Raw genomic sequence first — 20,722 nt, 5'->3', positions numbered from 1 at the left:
ATAAAAAAAGAATGATGCACTCACATTCCATCATCTTCTTCTTGTCAGCAAGAACTGTAATGAGATCAATCCAAGCAACCATTAATTCAGACAACAATCAAGTGCAGACCCGGCAAAGCAAAAGAAAGGGGCATTTTCTCAGGCAATGATAAATTAATATCCATCGAGCAATTTGAAATATTGTCTGAAGGGCTCAGGGAAGATTAGTGGGACAACTATAAGTTCTAAAATCAAGAGAGCTTGTGACCAAATCATTTATGAATTTTGGGTCATCATTGAAAGAAATGGCATTTGTAAACAGACAGGAGTTAATGAAAGGCCCCTTATGTAAAGAAGTAAACAGAAAAGACCAGTCAAAACTTTTAGTCAAATTTTATGCACAGTTTGTACGGCTCAGAACTTTGTGTATTGTCTGTTTTCCTTTCCATTTATGTTGTCCATTCTTCTCCATGCCCACATTCCAGCAAAACCATAAACACAGTAATCAACCCGAAGGTCGGTTTAGTAGGTGATGGTAGAGTTCACCCAGTACTAAGCCTGATGGCGTGTGAAATTCACACAACAGGGTAGGGGGGCCAGTGCCTTTCTCTGTGCCAGTTACAATTTCCCAGGAAGATCTGGTACCCAAAAAATCAGAAAGCTTGGATGGAGCTGAAGGTGCCGAGAGAGTTATACCTGGGAATTGAACCTGAGCCCTCCTGTCAGTACTCTAACGGTCTACCCCTGGACTACAGTGACCCAATTACATTCCTATAAAAATCTCAAATCTATGTCCATCAACTTGTTTCAATGACCATGTTTCCACCCTGGACAAAACTACATTCCATTTCAAAACTTTGATGAGTCTTTTCTTAACATCCAGACTAAATGTTACAATGTCATCAATTCCCTTCTCCTAATGACAGCTTCTTTGCCTAACACAGTTCTTCTCCTTTTGAACTGACTACTTTGGCCATCTTGGTCCAAAACACTTCCAAGATAGGGAAACTGTTCCACCTGCTCCAGTTTATGAGCTCCTATTTCAACAGTCAACTTAACTTTCCTTCTTGAAAACCAAATAACCTTTGTTTTGGGTACATTTCTTTTCATCCCATACATACTGTACTGACTTTTCAATAAGTTCAGCAATGCCTTCAATCCCTTGGCTGACTGGCCAACCAAAGCTTGATCATCCTCAAACCTAACTGATTGTGTTAATTCTCCACAGATAATGATATAACAATCTTAATATGATGTTAAAACTTTAAAAAATCATGAATTAAATGATACTCACTTCCATTGAATTCTGCAATGAATTCTTGAACTGTCATGCGTCCATCTTTCACACAGAATTTGTAGTCGAAACCCAGGAACTTAAATGTACTCGTCAGTTGCTCGAAGTCAATTTTTACTAAATCTGTCAGAGATGAACGTAAATCAAAATGTTCAAACAGGAAAGCATATGCCAAGCATTTTTTCCCTTCAGATATCTGGTAAAATGGCTGATCAACCTCAGATTCACTAGGATCTGTTGGCCTGCGTTGAGGAATAAGATTGACATTAAGTATCATGGTAATATGAAACATTTGTAAACATTTTCATGGACGTGACAATTATACTAATTAAAAGATCCATTGAAATTCTTGATAGTAAACTTGTAAGCCCACAATTGTCATAATTAGGTATAGTCTTATTATTATTATTATTAATATTATTATTATTATTATCATAGGAAATCTATTGGTTAAGGTGGGCTTGGATGGACACAAGCTTCCAAATGAAACAACAACAAATCCCTTGTCTCTCCTAACAAACACAATCTAACATCCTATTCTACAACAAGCCCCTCTTCAACTCCATATACTTCCTTCCTCCCTTCATTCCATCCAAAATATCTAACCTATTCCTGGCCCTTCCTTGTTTGCCAAACATTCTCCCCTCTATCACAGTCTTCAACATCCTATTGCAAATCAAAACACTCTGCATCCCTCCTTCATGCCTCTTTTTCATTTCTCCTAGCAATCCTCTCTCCTCCTCCACCATGCCTAGAACTTCATTTCTTTTTCTTTCAGTCTACTTCACATTCTCCGCATTTACATTTCAAAAGCATTTAATTTATGCCTATCATCATGTTTCAATGACCACAATGCCGCACCCTGCATAACTACGCTCAATATGAAAGTTTTAATGAGCCTTTTATTAAAATTCTTACTCAACATCTCTGTGCTCAGTTCCTTCCTCCTTGTGAAAGCTTCTTTGCCAAATGCAATATTTCTCCTTATGTCACCAATACTTTGATGATTTTGCCCCAAAACACTTCTGAGATATGGGGTGCGGCAACATAAATTCCTTTCTTGATAGCATTTTGCCTTTGAAAAAAGGAATTTATGTTACCGCACCCTGTACATAAACTGCTTCACCTGCTCTGGTTTTTGCTCTCCTATTTTAATGTTTAGCTTAGCCTTTTTATTTCTAGAAAATCGCATAGCCTTTGTTTTATTAATATTGATTCTCATCCCATATCTGTCACACTGAGTTTCCAATTCCCTCAGCAATGCTTGCAACCCCTTGGCTGACTGACAAACTAAAACTTGGTCATCAGCAAACCTAACCGATTTTACTAATTCCCCGCCCACTTTCATTCCTATCTCTAGTTCCTCCCATGCCTCTTTAATCATTTCCTCTGCATACAGGTTGAACAGCAACGGTGATAATGGTGAAACCTGCCATACACCTCTTCCTAACACTGCCCATTCAGACTCTATATCCCCAGCTCAAACTAGAGCAGTCTGAGGTATGTACAAATTGCAGATAAGTCTCCTATCATTCCAATCTACTCCTATTTTCTGCAAACATTCAATAGTTTTTCCCAATTCACTCCTTCAAATGCCTTTTCAAAAGCTACATAACGGGCAAAATACGTCCTGATTGTATTCTGATGTTCCTCTCTATCAGTGATCTCATTACTGCAATGGCATCACGCGTACCTCTCCCCTTCCTAAACCCAAACTGATCATCCCCTAAGTAAACATTTGCCCTACTCTCTATCCTTTTGTTTATGATCCTGAGAACAACTTTAGCTGCGTGGGATGCTTCCTCACATGATGTAGCCTTTACCTTTTTTGGAATAGGAACTATAATTAATCTCACTAAGTCTTGCGGTCAGATTCCTTCCTCATAGATACTACGAATCAACCCATATAGCCTCTTCCTTCTACATTTTTCTAATCCTATAAGTAGTTCCACTGGAATGTTGTCTATGTCCTTGTCCATGGCCTTATTTGATTTCAGATATATATGATGCATTTCCCAAGGGCAGTAGGTGCATAGAATACAATTCTGTATTTTCCTTTGAGGATTTTTGCCAATACGGTGTCTGCGTCCTTTAATATCGGTATTCTGCACTATATCCTTGGATTTTCTTCTATCTCTAAGGACAAGATTTCCGGTAATGGTTGTTTCTGGAGGGCTTTGCGTAAAATATTGTCTATGAGTTGTGGTTTGTAGCCGTTCCTTGTTGCTATATGTTTGATCAATTTTAATTCTTTTTCATAGCTGTTTTTCCACAGTCGTGTTTTTAATTAATCTATGAATCACTGAATGAAAAGCAGATGTTTGTTAAGTGAAAGGGTGGCAGGAGTCAGCTGGGATCACTTCATCTGTGCACGTGGGCTTTTGAAATACAGAAAATTCGAGCCTCCCATTTTTTTATGCGAATTGTGACAACCAGGAAGTTAATTTGTGGTTGTTCCCAGTTTCTCCTTTGAACTTTATTCTCCCCTGAAGGGAGTTGATGTAACTTAGAAATATTTCAATCTGTCTTCCAATTCAGCAGCACAGAATGTCATCAATGTACTTGCATCAGTATAATATGTTTTTAACACGGTGGTTTTTTTAAGTTAGTAATTTTTTCTGGAAGTCATTTATAAATATTTCAGCCAGCAAAGGTGATAAAGATGACCCCACTTCAAGCCCTTCTTTTTGGCTGTAGAAGTTTTTATTGAAAATGAGTAATTCTGGTCAAGGCATAGTTTAGTTAGTGACTAAATTCCTTCAATTAATATGGGGTTAACATTCTTATCCTTCAAAATATCAATCAATAGGTTTAACATTTCAGTTTTACAATTACACTTGTGAATTAATTGGTCACATCAAATAAAATGCTTTGCATTAGGGGACCCTGAAGTTCTAATAAGTTTCTCTGAAAGCTCCATTGCATTTTTGACCCTGCGCCTTAAATATAAAGAAGTACAGGGTCCGATGCTCAAATCTGGACAAAAATTTCAATTTGAATTTCCCGCCACATCGCTGTTCCACTGGATGTCGCGATTGGCGTTCTTGAACGCTATAGGCATCTAGTAAACAGCCATAACCTCAAAATGCTGAGATGTTACCTACAAGTGTGGAGTGCATGTACGATCGAAGAGCCACAAGAATCGAAAGTGTTCACACTGGACATTATATTTAGAAATAGTTCGGTTCTTCTGGTACCCCAGATCAACTATTTACGATATTGTGGCTAAGTTTAATGCTTTGGAGAAGTCTGGGGAAGGTTTTTGCTATCCCGTCGAGGAAATGTCATTCGAGGAAATTCAGTATTTAATGTAAAACTTAAAACACAATTTTGCCTGTTCTGGCTTACTAGCACTCTTAACGAACTACAATTCCAGGAAACCTTATAGTTCCAGTTTTAGGAAATCACATTTGTTAATTATCATTTCACTCCAATATAGAAAGTTTCCACAAAGCTAAGCCTAAAAACTATACGGTCCAACATATTTAAACTAAACCAAACTAGAAAAATTTCCTTATTGTCTCAAAAAACAAAGACTAGAGACCTTTCCCAATTAGACTTCCATAAGTCTAATTGGGAAAGGTCTCCTTTGGGAAAGGCTGAATGTTGACTTTTCATACATAGGACAGACACACACTTAACTTCATTACTCACTTTAAAGAACCCTTGGGCATGCTGCTGACTTGGATCCATTGAAAATTCCAAAGTAGCCCAAAATATGCCCATGCCTTCATTTAACATTACATGTTTAAACTTTTAAAACATAAACCAGATCCCGTGTTAAGATTTACATGAAGTCATTGTCATTCTGAAATGAAAAGGATATCTTATGAACAATGACAACGACCCAATTAGATTATTATTTTCCTTGACAGTTTTAACTGATGTGTTAAGGGCTGGGGAATGGGGCAAGTATATTTACGTATACTGTCTGTCAGTCATACTAACAGTCAATTGTGAAAGAGCCACATGCACAAACAGGGTTTACCAGGAAAACTCTTCTGTCAGTGACCCAACAATTATTCCATAGTCACACTAACAAATAAACAATAAACCACCAGAGGAAGTTCCCAAAAAACCTACCAACCTGTTGTTTCATCTCCCAAGCAAGCCTATTGAAAGATTAAGCATTCTTCAGAAAGGAACATATATATTAATATATTTTGTTCACGGATTTCTCATCATCAAAAGGCTTTCACTACATTTTCACATTCGACAGTTTTAAAATGACATTTGTGAATTTTTGTTAGGGCTCAATTTCCAATAATTTTATCTTTATGTTTTGTAAAAAAAAATACCAAAAACTGAATAAAACATGCTTTTGCAAAAATTTTTTACAGGTTTACGTCTAAATTGGTTCAAATTCAAGTGTGTAAAATCTGAAGAATATCCCCAGTGAACAGTGGCCAAGATCCCCAAAACAATTCTCAGACTTCTGTTATCTGAGACCTATTTTAAGCCTTATATTTGGTTCTAAATTTCCTTTGCAAATCCCAGGATACATTTCATAGAAAAAGTAAAGTTTATATGTAAGAAGCCTTAGAAACTTACATGGCACACTAAAATTGTCTAAACATATTTTCTATTTAAATGGTGATCTTTGGAAAAACACTATTTTAATACTTAGTTCATACCTCTTATTCAGATACAGATGCTTAAGAAGAGTGGAGCTGACCTTGGGATTTGTTTTGGATTCTTTTAAATTCAACCTATTCATTACTTTTGTCAAAATTACGTTTATGTCATCAGGCTTGAATAATTCCTCTCTGAGTATCTCTGGTACAGACTTCTCAGCATCTTCTACAAATTTCAGAGAGTGTATAAAAGTATATATATATAAGACAATGGGATTTATCCATAGTGCCAAAATAAATAATTCCTATACCTCATAGAATCATTCATTCCAGTAAAGGTAGTCATATTCTAATACCTACTGCAATGGCAATATCTCAGATACTCACCATTATTGGGAAGGTAGCAAATCAATATATTTGCTGATTCAGGAAGAGTAGTTTCAGAACTTTGTAGTTGTTCTGCATTCAATAAAATAGAAGGAACAAATTCGTTCTTTGTGATATTTGACTAAAAATTCAAAAACCAAGGCAAATGAATTATTTTAAGAAATGGAACTTTAATAACTTATAGATACATATGTATACCTTAAAATTAAGTCATTGTGACCAGCAGATGCTCTGGCTTTAGCTAGATAGTCTGCCAAGAATTTGCAGTCACCAATTCATAGAGTGAAAATGTACATACATATACATGGTATAACAAATACCTGATTAAACACGATAATACACTATGATGTGAATTATTCATTTTTTTAAAAACACTCCTGAAATAGTATTCAACACCTGTTTCCAGTTAGGGAAATTTCCAGATGCATTGAATTCCCATCGTTAAATAGAGTATTATAAATGATTCCAGTTGCTATTTACAAACTTCCATTGTCTTCTTAACCATCAAAAAATGAAAAATTAATGGTTTGCACAAAAAGTATCTGGAAACGTTTCAGAAACATAGATTTATTTCAGATATTGCTTCAATGCCTCAAAATTTTTCAAAGTACATCTCTTGAGCCTCGAAGCACTTTTGCCAGCAGCTTTTCAATGACTTGAAGGCTCCATAGTAGGCAGATTCCGGGAGGTCTTAAAGGTATGCAAGCAAGCTTCTTTGATGGCATTTAGGGTTCCATGCTGGTGTCCTTTAAGGGGGGATTTCACTTTTGGGAGTTGGAAATAGTCTACTGGTGCCAAGTCGGGACTGTAAGGGGGTTGGGGAACTGTCAGGATAATATTGCAAGTCTTCACAAGCAGACACTCGACTCTGCTCTAAGTCGTCTGTCAAGACCTTTGGGACGAGTTTAGTGCAGATCTTTTGCATCACCAAATATTCAGTGATGATGGTGTGCACTGTCATCTTATCAATGCCAATGTGACCATGTGCACATTTAACCGATAGTCTGAATCCAGTACTCCACGCAAACGTTGCACATTGTTTTCGATTCTTGACATTAACAGCCATCCAGTGCCAGGCTCGTCCTTCATACTCTCTCATCCATCTTTGCAGGGCCCGTGCCACTTGAAAATTGCTGTTCGCGAAATGATTTCTTCCTTGAACATTTGGTAAAATCATGCCCAACTTCTATACATCCGATTTCCCTAGTCCAACACAAAATTTGATGGGTACCGCTGCTCAATCATTTGCTGCGTTTTGGGCTTGCACCAAGTCACTCAACAGGGGTCAACTAAAAACACCACCTAGCCGGAACAAATACTGGCAGGCAATTGGTGCATGTTGAAGGTCAAACCCCCTACCACCGAATCTGTGCAGTGAAACGTACAGTCACCTCAGGAAAATATTGTTCCCAATACTATATATGCAAACCAAGTAGAATCCTCAAATAAAGCTTTATCTGAACAAAACCAAAACTAATAATGTCATCTCTCACTCATGTCAGGAAAAGAGGACTTACCCAGGGCTTAAACAAAACGATCTCCAGATAACATGCAGTGAAGAAATAAAATTCTTATGCATGAACACATCTGAAATTTTAAACTGGTCAGGTCATATTAAAATGTAAGAAAAAGTTAAATTTTCACACCTACTTACTAAAAAACTAACATGGAGCAGTATCACTCAATAGAGGTATTTCTGATGGCATATCATGCCTGCCAATTTTCTTTCTCAAATCATATTGACAGAATAGTTAAACCTGCAAAATGGGACAGTAAGGTCTATAGGTTTTATCAGCAATTGTACATCATAAACGAAGTCTATCCAATAAATACGCAAACTGGTGCAATCTGGTGGCCATGATGTGGACTATAGCCCCGCCCACTAGTGGCGCTAGTTGCACGAGACCCAATGAGCCATCTCTGCTTGGTTGATTGTCGAGCTGTGCGCATGGTGCCAGTTATATCAGTTTATGTTTTCCTTGTTTTTATTGTTTGTCGAAAATAGAAATTGACAAAATCAAGGAGCAACGAATCAGCATCAAGTTTTTGGTGAAGTGCGGTAAAAGTTATCATGAAATTACTAAAATGTTAACAACTGTTTACGGTGATAATGCTCTGAAGAAAACATCCATTTTCAAATGGACTCAGTCAAACCAAAAAAGCCAATCGAAAATCAAAGTCATGCTCCTGATATTCTTTGATGTCGAAGGTATTGTTTATCATGAATTTCTTCCTGAAGAACAAACAGTTAATGCAGAGTTCTAACTTACAGTTCTCAAGCATTTGAGAGATTGTATATGCCGTGTAAGACCAAATATGAATCAAGGCGATAAATGGATCCTTCACCATGACAATATACCTCCACATTCAGCATTGATTTCTCGCCAGTTTCTGATAAAAAATTCAATCACCATCCTGGATCATCCTCTTTATTTTCCAGATCTCGCCTCCTGCGACTTTTTCCTATTCCCAAAATGCAAAAATGTGATGAGGGGACATCACTGGGAAGATGTGTACACAATAAAACAAGAAACGACAAGAAAACTAAAAAGCCCAACTGCTGAGGACTTCCAAGGGTGCTTTAAACAGTGGAAAAGAAGATTGAATAAGTGCATAGCAACGAATTGAGAGTACTTTGAAGGGGACAAAATCAATGTAGACTAAATTTTGCAAATTAAAGGTTTTATGGCCTCAGTCTAGTAAGAGATGAGGCTTACAAAAAGGCAAACCTTTTTCCAATACTATGAGAGCCATCTCTTAGTATTATGGAACGACCCATGTATTAAAATGAAAAAATATCTTAAACATAGATCAATCTATTAAAATCTATAAAATCAACTCAATCAATAGCTCCTAAGATAATCCAGGCAAATCACAAAAGAAATCACTTAGTTCAGGTTGACCCACAGACATCTTTTCACTGATGATCATTAACAAATTGATAACCTTGCACCATTGGAACCAGTGTATTCATGAAAAAGTACCACATATTAACAAATCAATAAACAAAACAAAAATACAAAAACTTTCACCTATATGAAACCTGAGAAACATTACAATAAAAATCGGTTCCTAATCTCTCAGGGATAATTAGACATTTGGAAATTCTGGGTTCAGAAACTCATATTTAAGGTTCTTATGGCAGTAATTTTTAATGGAGACCTGTCCAGACATTAAAAGATAATGTAAATTCATATGTAACTGTAGGGCATGGAAATTTGAGGCTTTACTCTTTCTAGTTCATGGCTCACTAAATGTTATTTTCTACATACATGCAACCAAAATTATCTTTTATTTCAAATTTATAACTAAATCCACAAGTTTAATGAGAGTATTTTTGAATAAAACTGACTTTGCTGCATGGCAAACATCTTTTAAAGTTGAAACAAAGAAAAAATTGCAAAAACATCAGCACAAATTACAGAAACTAAGCTTTATATGTTCTAAATGCTAAAATATGTATTTACCTGCACAATAAATATCTTTGGACATGGTATTCCCATGAGTTGTCTCCTTATCATTGAGATCGGGATATATTTGTCATCAAAATTTATCATTGAAGGACCACTTTTTCGTTTGATGAAGTACATTAATATACAGCTAGCATCTTGCATTTTAGTTTTGACTGAAAAAAAATAGAGAGCATAAAAGTATAATATATGATGTGAAAAGCATATCATAATTCTCATTTCAACAAATTAATTTTGGCAAAATTCAAATATCCACTCTCTCCCAAGATTATCCAACTCAAATGGCAATTCTTAAAAACATTTAAGTTTAAGAAAAAATTCATGAGGTAACATTATTGTCTTTCTAATAAGAGTAGTAATTGGACGTTATTTTTTCTTTTATTTATTCTAATCACAAATAATAAATGAACATGCAACAGGATTTTAATCATAAGCTCTATAATTTTCAGTTTTTTGATATCTTGTTCAGATAAGAAATCTTGCTTGGGCAGCACAGGGAATGGATCTTGTTCCCCCTACCCTGATGGGTGAATTCCACATGCCATGGGCTTTCAATGATACCTTTTGAACAAACTCTTTCCAATTCTTGCTTTATAATTTTAAATTTTCCTGTCCAAAACATTGTCCCAATGTTCTAAGTTTCTATTCAAACTAATTTGTTCCGAATATAAATATCAGATTCTGTTGTGATGTAGTGGAACTGTTCCATAATAACAGAGATGAATATTAATACGATATTCCACTTAATTAGTGGAAAATTGTAATGGGCTTCATTATTAATTTGTTCCTCATCTATGTCTTAAATCATCATACATTAGCTTAGCAAGGATTTCGTGAAATGACGACCACAGAAGCCTTGCCTCCCCCACTGCTGGGTACAACATATGGCTGAGGCCAAGTGCAAATGTTGCTAGGACTCATTTTCTCTAAATTGTCCATCATAGCATTCTAATACTGTCCAAACTACCTTTCATCTGGCTCCTACCCTTCGACTTATATTGCATGTGTGATCCTATCAGGAGCAAACATCATTCTCCCTGATTTGATGGTTTCATACTATACTTAGTGAACATTCATTATCACTGAATTTGTAAACTTTGTATTTTTTCACATAGACTTTTACACTACAACGGTATTGATGTATATCGGTATTGGTGACATCATCAGGTATAAAATTTTGTAAATCACCTGGAATACGCACATTTTTACATGGAGGGGAGGTGGGTTATGGAACGGAAATTAAGGTAGGAAGGAGCAAGTATTCATTCAAATGTTCTTATTATATATAGCATAAAGTTTTAAAATGGTATTCTCTTACGTAAAACAGTCAATTGATGGTATTTTCTTGCCGGGAAGTTCCGTAAGGCATGAAAGGTTGGCTTTTTTGCAGTGGGTTGGTTCTCTACCATTGAGTCAGAACTTTCATCATCACTACTGACGGTTGGACTGACACCATATAGTTCTTCATCAAAATCAAATCCCAGGTCTTCCAAAAACTTTGCCACAATATCAACATCATCTTGGTTTGGATCATCATAATGCAAATAGTTATCTTTGGAGAATCTATAAGCTTCATTCACAATACTTTTTCCCAAAGAAAATATAAATGCATATTTTTTGCCAGCTAAACTATATCCCTGTAAAACACTTTCCAAGGAGGAATCTTCTTTGGCTTCCATGAGTATAATAACTATTTACCTGCAAAGGATAAGAGAGTTAATAAGTAACAATATGTTCATTGAAAATTGAGTAATGGCATATTTTTGGAGAGAGTCTAGTTTTTCTATTGCGACGAATATTAGAATAAGGTCAGACTTGAAAAAATAAACTGGCAAGTCAAAAAATAATAATAACAATTTTATTGGTTTCAGGAATTGTTAGCAGTGCATCATTTGTGTTCAAATAAGTCATATTAAAAAATTTATGCTTACAAATCAATTGACTTCTAACAATGGACAGGATTTATCAGTTGCAGAGTACATAATATTCACCAATTTGGCATTTCAAGAAAAGAAAACCAGGAATCTGCCTAAGATCCATTGGTAATTGAGGAATTTTACTCCAGAATCCCCTTGAGTGCTCACTTAAAAGGCTCAAGTTCTGAGGAACAATCCTTAAGTCATATGAGTTTCTTATGTTATGCTCGACCAGGAATGGTTTTCCTGCAAACACAATATCTCCCAGGATGGTAGAGAGGAGGTTGACGATGAGGAATGCTCTGGACCAATGAAACAATGCAATGAAAATATGCAAAAAGTATCTCATTTTGGATGAGAAAAATGAAGGTTATTAGGTCCTCAAAGTAAGAAGACTAAGATAAACATTAGAGGGACAGCAGTTTACCAATCATGTATTAGAAGTTAGGCAGAGTAGTAAGGCCATTTAAAGAGCTACTCTATGAAGTAAAAATGCATTTACAAAGCAGGTAGCTGCTGTTAGGGGCCATAAGGAAAGCTTAAAGAAAAGTTAAGTTAACATTTTAACTTGAAGCAAATTATTTTACGGCTCAGAAAGTTGGTCAAAGAGGCAGGAGGATAAGTATCTTTTAGTAGGAGGCTTTTGGAATGTGGATGTCTATCAGTACCGAGAGGTAACAAAACAGAAGGGATAACAAATAATGCAATAGACATAATGGGAGAACAAAGAAGACTGTCGGGAGTAAGTCAAAGAAGAGGAGTAAAAGTGAATTTTAAGCTTATTGAATGGCAATGAAATGTTATACACATATACTGTGACAGAGGGGAGCATGCTGAGTAGGAGAGTGGAGGTAATGAGTCTTCATGCAGACTTAAGTATTTATTTAGAGTCATGTAAGGTGGAGCTTAGAAATTTAGCAGTTTTAAGGTATTGGATCCATCAAAAGCCTACCTTAATGAGTAAAATATTTGAATTCATTATCTGGAGAACATTACCAATTGACAAAAAATTATTGCAATGCTCAAGAATCAGGATCGATTAAGGTTTTTCTTGTGACTTTTGCGAGGTGAAATGAGGAATATTCTCAAAATCATCTCCTCTTACAGTTTATTCTTCAATGCCTAGGTTAAGATCTCTTTACTTCATAAGTGGATTAATTTAGGCTTAATGACATTTAGGAGATGGAGCTGACAGAGATGATGGGTGTTCATTAGTGACCACATTCAAAAGGCCAAAAAGAACCGTTATTTAAAGGTTTCCGCCTTTCTTTTACTGTCATCACCCTCCCCCCTCTGTTTACATTTTGCTGATTTACCCTTAACTATTAGCCATCCACCTTCTCCCTGTCAGCCAAAATGCAATATATTCCTTCTCCTCTACCCCTTTTCCATGTTCACATGCCCTAGCAGATCCCACCCTAATATCAGTTTCACTCAATGGGAAGTGTAGTTCCAAAAAAATATCGTGTACTTGTCGTGAAAAACAATTGCCCCTAATTTTACAAAGGAGAAATTATTTATCTTCGTAAATACACATATAAACTCCATGCAATTTCTCCCACGGTAAAGTATGCCCTCAACCACATCCTATCATTTAACAGTACCCCCTTTACATTCATTCCCTCCTGACTTTTAGCATTCAGCTAATAGCGATTATGTACACACTCATGACCTTTTCCTATGAAAATGTTTAAAACCCTCCAATTAGTTCATAAAAAATACATGGTATGTCCAAAAAATAAGTGGAATGAATCCATGAAAAAATTTATTGCGAATCAAAGTACAAATTAATATATTTCTTCAAAATAGCACTCTTATCCGTGGATGCACCGATGCCGGCACCTCTGACAGTGGCAGTATGCTTCCTGGAAGAAACAGGCTGCAGATGGGGAAAACATCAAAACACTACCGTTTTGGCGGGTGACGTAGGGATAATTTCAGTAATCATAGAAAAATATTTGAGAACTATCTTCAAGCCTTCCACAAAATCGTTCATAATTGCTTCCATCTAACTACTCCTAATATACGGAAATTAATCTCCAAGGTCCATATCGAGTTTCACAATTTAGGAAACAATTGACCAATCCCTGTCGTAGTACGCAGTTTTACGAAGGAGAAAACTACGTAAAACTAACTTGGGCTACATACACAGGTATTCGTCAAATAATGATTTGATACAATACTTTCAAATTCATTGAAGCGCTAAGTCTCGCTATCATTTCTTGACAAAGGCATTTAAAATTGTCAACAGAGCCATCATTTGCTCTCTCAGGTATCTTTCAAGCATTGTAGTATTTTCAAACTACCAATTCAGAGACAAAATCTTACTGCACTTAAGTTTTTTTAATCAAATTTCAGTCTATTCCGGGAATCTCACCATGATTGGTGCTGGTTAAACTTCAACTACCTCAAATATCGGTCTCACTTAAAGGAACCAATAACGAATTCCCTGCTTCTCTTCGGCGGTAAAATGATGGAATAAAATCATACTGTGAGAGGGCAATTTCAATACCAAAATATTTTTATGATTAAAATTTGGAAGGAGCCATTCCATCGTTCTACGCATCAACAGCCGATGAGATGAGCTTGGTCCAGTTTCGATTAAATAGTTTTTTAACTTTAAGTGTTCCTTTTATATATATTGCTTTTCATGATTATCATCTTTATCTCTTTTAGCTGAACGATTCATGCTGTATCAGCATTCAAATGTTTTGTAAAGATAATTTACTTGCGTAAGTATGAAATTACATCTTATCCACTACCGAAAATAACTATGTTGACACTTGTTTACCAGCGGTATTCATTATGAATTGATCTTCCTATAAATGCAGAAGTTCTGGCAGATTGTTGCAGAAGCATCGTCAACAAATTTATTTATCAAAATATTTATTAAATATGAAATATACAAACTCTTTCATGCTCGGCGGGACACTCCTCTTCACTATATGGTTGGAATACGCAATATGTAAACAAGTGGTGACGTAGGAATTCGTTGGCCCGCGAAGCACTTCCCACGAGAACTTCTCATCTTCCAAAAAATTCTTTGAGTTCAGGCCTTTTTTCAAACTTCTGGTCGGCAGAAAAAGTAATCTAGCCCATCTGGAGATATCTAGGGAAGAAAAAATTTTAACGTTCCTCCAGAAGAGAAAAGTTACAGATGTAAAACCCTGGAGATCAAGTCTGAAACTTTTTTCATGAATGAAAAAATGAACAATATATAGAAGACCGTATTTAACGTACGGGAATTTTATATAAGAAAGAATATGAGCCACGACGCAGTAACGTTACGCCAGCGTTACCTATTAACCAAGAATGCAACTACGTCGTAGTTACCTCGTCAGACAACTTCCTCTACGAGCAGGGGTCATAAATAAAACAAAATAAAAGGTCATTAGGGGGTGTAGGTTTAGGTGCCTAAATGTCAGGCGCCTGTTGAAAAGGCAGCACGAGTTCGGACACCCTATGCCGTAGTCCTGTTAGGTATGTAGCTAATAATAAGGAATAAACAAGTGATGTTTGAATGTAAATATTTAGGTATTTGAGATAGCTCGTGCAAACATTTGTGATTAGTTGCAAAACCGCGTAATGAAGTTTGCGTAATTCTGAGTCTACTTCATTCGACAATCCTTTATTAAAGTTTTCCATTTCTTTCCAATAATTTTGCAACCTGGATGATTTTAGGTACTAGTTTCGTATTTATTTTCTCTTATCGGACTATATTTAGTCTACGGATAATAATAATAAAATGTTAATAAATGTTTAGATTTCTTTGAGTGACAATTTATTAATAAAAAAAGTAAGTCTACCACTGGTATCGCTCAATGTTAAAGGCTTAACAAATTTATTCATACCATGCCTTATTATTGTGATGTAGAACTGATTATACAAAAGTTGAAGCTGAAGGCTTTTGTTGAGCAGCTTCGGATGTTGTATGGGCTTGGTGTTTTTCTGCTCATTGGGTCCATTCTGTTCTGCACTTAATCTCTCGCATTTTACTGACACGTTGCTATGATAAACTTAGTAGCGAATCCAAAATATTAGAGCAGCCAGGCTGGGTATCACTCTCGGAGCGCAGGTTAAATTATAGATTAAATTTCTTGCAGAAATTGGAAGGATGTCTCTTTAGCAGTGATGTGAAAATGTATTGTTACCCCCATCGGACTACGGTAGGAGAGATCATGTCATTAAAATTAGAGAGATCAAGTGTAGAATAGATGGATTTAAGATGTAATTTTTTCCTTGAACGATGAGGGATCAGTAAAGCATTACTCGAGAGCAGATTTCTTTTTGTCAACACTATCATTCAGGTTTACATAAATATTGCTCCCATGCTGAAAAGTATGCGCCGACAGTAGTAGCAGTTTTTAGGGGAGGCGACCGACAGCTGAGGTCATTTACCTTTTTTACCAGGGGTTAGTTTTCGGGTATGTATCCCCGCCTTTGTAGTCGCCTCTTATGACAGGCAGGGATACTGCGGGAGAATTCTCAATCCCCCTACCCGCATGAGGGTAGGGGATTGAGACCAGCCGAGGAGATGATAGAGTCACCGCGAAGGAGGAATTGAATGCTAACCGAGGATATCCCCGTGCAGTATACAGTCCGTCGGATGGGACGCAGTTGACTCATCGCACTTCCGAGGCGGGATTGGCAATGCTGCCTCACCTGTGTCTCAACCCCCTCCCCTCCCCGTCTGACCCTCCACCCAACCCACCCTCCCCTTTATATACAAGTTACCATGCCCTTATACCATTAACTAAAATAAAACTAAGGAAATATTCAAGTTCATACTATCTTCTGAGGAAGAGTAGTTGCCAACACATTTTTTTACCGAGGTCCTAATGAAATTTTACTTCCGGCAATTTATCACCAATTTAATTGGAACTTGCAAATTATCTTCCGGGTCGCAAGGCATTAGCATCGTCATAGGGCTCATTTACTTACATATAGTATGTGTTACGACATGTATTTGTATAGTAATGGACTAACTATGAGATCCAAGTCTGGATTCAGTGATTGGCCACACGATGGCTCGTTTAATGACGCGCGAGCATTTCTGGAGGGGCACGCAATTGCATTGTTGGCTGGTGGTCTACGAGGCAGCTGTACCTTCGGCACTCAAGCTTTCGGAGACGAAGGGAGAGGTTGACCGCAGGACTCCATGTTTGCTCCAGTGCACAGCCCTACGAAAATACGCCAAATGCGCAATTCCGGAATTGAAATGGGCCAACAATTCCCTCCGCCTCCTTTTCCATCGTCCCAATTCGATTCCACTCTCTCTTGTGCGAAGTTTCCCACTCAATAAACCCCCTGGGCCTCCCCCGCCATCCCCCCAAAGTCCCCCCTTTCTTGCCGACAGGCATTGGGTCTCGCCAGTTCGAGCCAGGAAGAACCAGCCGATAGAAGCGGATCCCGGAGTTGGAGGCATCCCGCGAGGGTATATCGTCGAGGTACGCTGGAGAAGACTAAGCGGTCGAAATTACGGGCAGCTCTACGTATATCATTGGCGAGTGGCGATTTCATACAAGCCCTCGTGCAAATATTGTGGTAGATTAGACTTCTTCATAAACGTGTTCAGTGTATCAAGTTTTTAATTATCAAGGTTCGATTATCAAGATCTTACGGCCACCTTACAAAATTGACGGTTGCATGTTGGTACGTATGTAGTCTGCCTCCAAAATTATTTTGAAATATCTCCTCTTGCTGGCATCCGTATATACATTGAGCAAAGGGTTGAAGTATGCGGTCAATCCCATCTTCAGCTTGGCTCAATAGTCGTTGGTTATTGTCCTGGGGATGTATTAATGATGGTCCCGTTATTGCCATCACTGGGGATCGGGATGTTGCGGTAGGTAACGTACTGGCTTCCTACCCAGAGGGTCCTGTTTTGAATCCTAGAGACGGCAGGTATTTTTCAGTATTGTCTCGATCCCTATGATGAGAGTGCTTTGTGAAGAGCACATTGAATGAGTACATCGTTCTTCGTTTGCGTCGTTAAACTGCGGACCCCTTGGCGCCTATCGTTAAGAGTAGGCTACTGCCGGCGTCAGGTTTCTCTCCACCGTTCCTCCCTTCTCATCCACACCTGGTGGCACTAATGACTTCTGCTTTCGGCCACCTCCCGTAAAATTACAAATGTTTTAGATCCTCGGCAATACTGAGGTTGCAATCGTGGCCGCTGTAGCTTCCAATTCTTGAGTGCGCACACATTGAAATTACGGTTTGCGAAGTCCTTCTGCGTCATTGTAGACACTCCACAATTAATAATCTGATTACCTTCTCACCTACTCCTCGCTTGGCATGTGATTCAAAATGGGGAGGGACTGCAGATTTGATCGCATATTAAGGGAATAAAAATTCAACCTGAATTTTGTAGCTCATGCCTTCGTAGGCGACGATGGCACCCTATGTAGTATCCCGCTCGCCATCCAAGCACAGAGGTGGTGTGCCAAACCAAGCGTCTGGTTTGCGAGCGACTGGAATGTATATCCCATGAATAAGGAAAACAAAGCAACCGTCCCGGCGCGTTGGAGCTCTGTGAAATTAGTCACCAATTCCTTAATTTTGTCAGTCATAAAAAAATACTATTTTGAAATTGCTTTCTCAGCAGACACAATTCAGATGAGGTTACTTCTAGACTAAAACAGGTCAAGCTTTCCTCGTCATTTCATTGTAAGCCTATTGCAGGAAAATCACCTGAATAAATCTCCACCTGCTGCTGAGAGAAGAAAATATGGGTAAAATCTTATAACATTAGGTTGCTCTGGTTCTGCTGAGGCAAATTGCAAAATATTTTCACTCACTTCCCTTGTAATGTATGCATGATGATGAATTATTTATATTTTGTCTTGGCAAGTAGAAATGGTGTAAACATTGACACTGGAATAGAGCCGAGAATAAAAGATAACAATGTATTTTCCACAATTTAACATTTGCAATAACAAGTTTCAATGTTAAGTCATAATCCTTTGTTACCTTAAAATGACACACGTGTTGAAATTAGATGTAGCACATAAAAGTTTCGTGGAAAATGCATTGTATTCTCCTTTCATTCAAGAATGAATTTCCATACAATCAAGCCTGATATTGAGTGCATTTAAGCGGAGAGCGTTAGTCAAGACAGGTGACTGTAGGAATATATGAGGGATGTTGGGTGGAATGAAGGGAGGTAGAATGAATGTGGAATGGAAGGATTTATTTTAGTGTGTGGTGCCAGGTATTCTTTTTTGGTAAGGTTGAGAAGTGGTGGCTGTCTTTCCAATAGCAATTTTAAAATTTCATTTACTGATGAACTAATATATTATTTACAAGTTAGTTTTATTATTTATTAACATTAGTTAAAAGTTTATTACCTTTTATTGTGAAATATTTTACCTATTTAAAAGATCATTCCACAATGAAAACTTACTTTTAAAATATGGCACCAATTTCTGGGTGGTGGCAAAAGATTGAGAGATCGTATATTAAATATGTAGTTTCTGCCAAATCAAGTTAGTTTATATAGATTTTTTGTATTGTGCAATTACAGATTCAAATAAGTTTTTTTTTGGGAGTAGGGTATCCCACATTGAAAGCATCACATCTTTGGAAAAACAATCAAAGTAACCAAAGAAGCCCAATTCGTAATCATCTCAATGATGCAGGATTGTTGATATCTTATTATTCATCAAAAAAAGTCATTTTTCAAATTTCATTATTAAATTAAAATCTTATGATGGAAATTTAGTATGCAATTTTTTCCTCTAGGAGGTGTGGTCGCCAAGGAATTGGATAATTCAGTTTTTCACTCTGAAGGGCCAGGCTTGATTCCTGGTGACTTTGGAAAATTCCCAGCTTCACCGTAATTCTATTATTTTTAGGGTGGTCAACATGCAAGCCACAAGCAGCCCAAGGAAATGAACTGCCTCATCTCTGTTCCTTAATTTTGGCCTGATGCCTTAATTTGCCCAACACCTTTGCAACCTGGTGTGCGGTATTTAATCCCACATGCCTTGGGCTTTTTCAGGTGAGCTGTACTCTCTTAGTTATAAGAATCAATCTTTGTGCTGATAACTGTGGTTACTCTTGTTTAATCATTTGGTTAGTTTGATTTTCAAATTGTTTCCAAATTTGACTTTAACTATCATGGGTTTGGGTGAAACCATAGTACATAAATAGCTTTTGCCGACGGGGGTGTTATTTTCATCTAGGTTATCCAACAACATCAATAAGCACGTAGGTTGGCTTTGATAAACCTCACTTAGCAATTAGCTGAATTTGATTTGACATTCATAACCAACAGGATAATAATGGGGCCAGTTCCTTTTCTTGTGCCAATTTTGTGGTTTCCCAGGAAGATCTGGTACCTGAAAAATCCCACGGCATGGATGAAGGGCAGAGGATCTCAAGAGGCATCACTCTGCATCAAATCCAAACCCCCTGGGCAGTAAACAACCACGCTACCCATTGGACTATCACACCCCCTGCTTAGTTTGTGTGTAATATATTTTTAAAGGAGTTAAGTTAAACCACATATAAAAAATTTCAGTAAAATCAGAATTAGCTTTAATTCCTCACCTTAATTAAACAATAGTATTTTTACCCACAGTAAATGTTATGTCAAGAACTTGATCAATTTCTATAGGAGATGAATAAATGATAATTAAAGCTAATTAAAATTTAAATTACTCTAAATAATGTGAAAGTGTCGTGTTGAAGTTACTCTTACCATTCTTTCATCTTTTCTTTGTATCGAAAAATTATTTCAATAAGAATCACCTTTTAATAGATAGATTAATTATTAATATATCAATTAATTATTGTCAATATTTGCGTATTTTCTTATAAAATTCATTTTGACAAAATGTCAATAGAAAAATAAATTAAATCACTAAAGGTTACTCAACTAAGTAAATTTTTAACACTTTTGTTTAAGGTGAAACTGTACAATATTGAGGGAGGACGTTGATTTCAATCTCAAAAAGTAATAATTATTTATACCTTCAATACCAAGGTTCTTATATCTGTATGTTTAATAAACTGGTGCATTGAACATTAATGTTAATAATGTGTTCAAAACTGCACACTTTGAAGTGCACCTTTTGGTTCCTGCATAAGTCTCTATAG

At 36.9% G+C, this 20,722-nt stretch overlaps 1 protein-coding gene and 1 long non-coding RNA gene across 3 annotated transcripts in view; one reads left to right on the top strand and one right to left on the bottom strand.

The window, feature by feature from the left end:
* LOC139698796 (caspase-8-like) overlaps positions 1-14,603 on the bottom strand; it is a 21,722-nt gene extending 7,119 nt beyond the window's left edge. Inside the window, exons 1-7 of one of the 2 annotated variants that reach the window (XM_071597713.1) lie at positions 14,531-14,603; positions 11,023-11,402; positions 9,702-9,859; positions 6,235-6,355; positions 5,908-6,073; positions 1,274-1,515; positions 1-54 (exon numbers count right to left, since the gene is read on the bottom strand). The exon at positions 1-54 is cut by the window's left edge and continues 125 nt beyond it. In XM_071597713.1, coding sequence (XP_071453814.1) covers positions 1-54; positions 1,274-1,515; positions 5,908-6,073; positions 6,235-6,355; positions 9,702-9,859; positions 11,023-11,383 — 1,102 coding nt within the window. In that variant the 5' untranslated portion in view covers positions 11,384-11,402; positions 14,531-14,603. Of the gene's footprint in view, positions 55-1,273; positions 1,516-5,907; positions 6,074-6,234; positions 6,356-9,701; positions 9,860-11,022; positions 11,403-14,411; positions 14,502-14,530 lie in introns of those variants that run through there. The other variant, XM_071597714.1, reaches the window with a different exon arrangement.
* LOC139698797 (uncharacterized) lies at positions 13,757-19,608 on the top strand. The gene is made up of 3 exons (XR_011703011.1): positions 13,757-13,772; positions 14,297-14,352; positions 19,477-19,608. It is a non-coding gene; the product is annotated as an uncharacterized lncRNA (long non-coding RNA).
* The last annotated feature ends 1,114 nt before the right edge of the window (positions 19,609-20,722 follow it).

This window comes from Hetaerina americana, unplaced genomic scaffold (assembly GCF_022747635.1).
Source record: "Hetaerina americana unplaced genomic scaffold, ioHetAmer1.1.p SCAF_9, whole genome shotgun sequence".
Classification (NCBI taxonomy): Eukaryota; Metazoa; Arthropoda; class Insecta; order Odonata; family Calopterygidae; genus Hetaerina; species Hetaerina americana.
The sequence above is the reverse complement of the archived record's forward strand: the minus strand, read 5'-3'. Positions and strand labels throughout refer to the sequence as shown.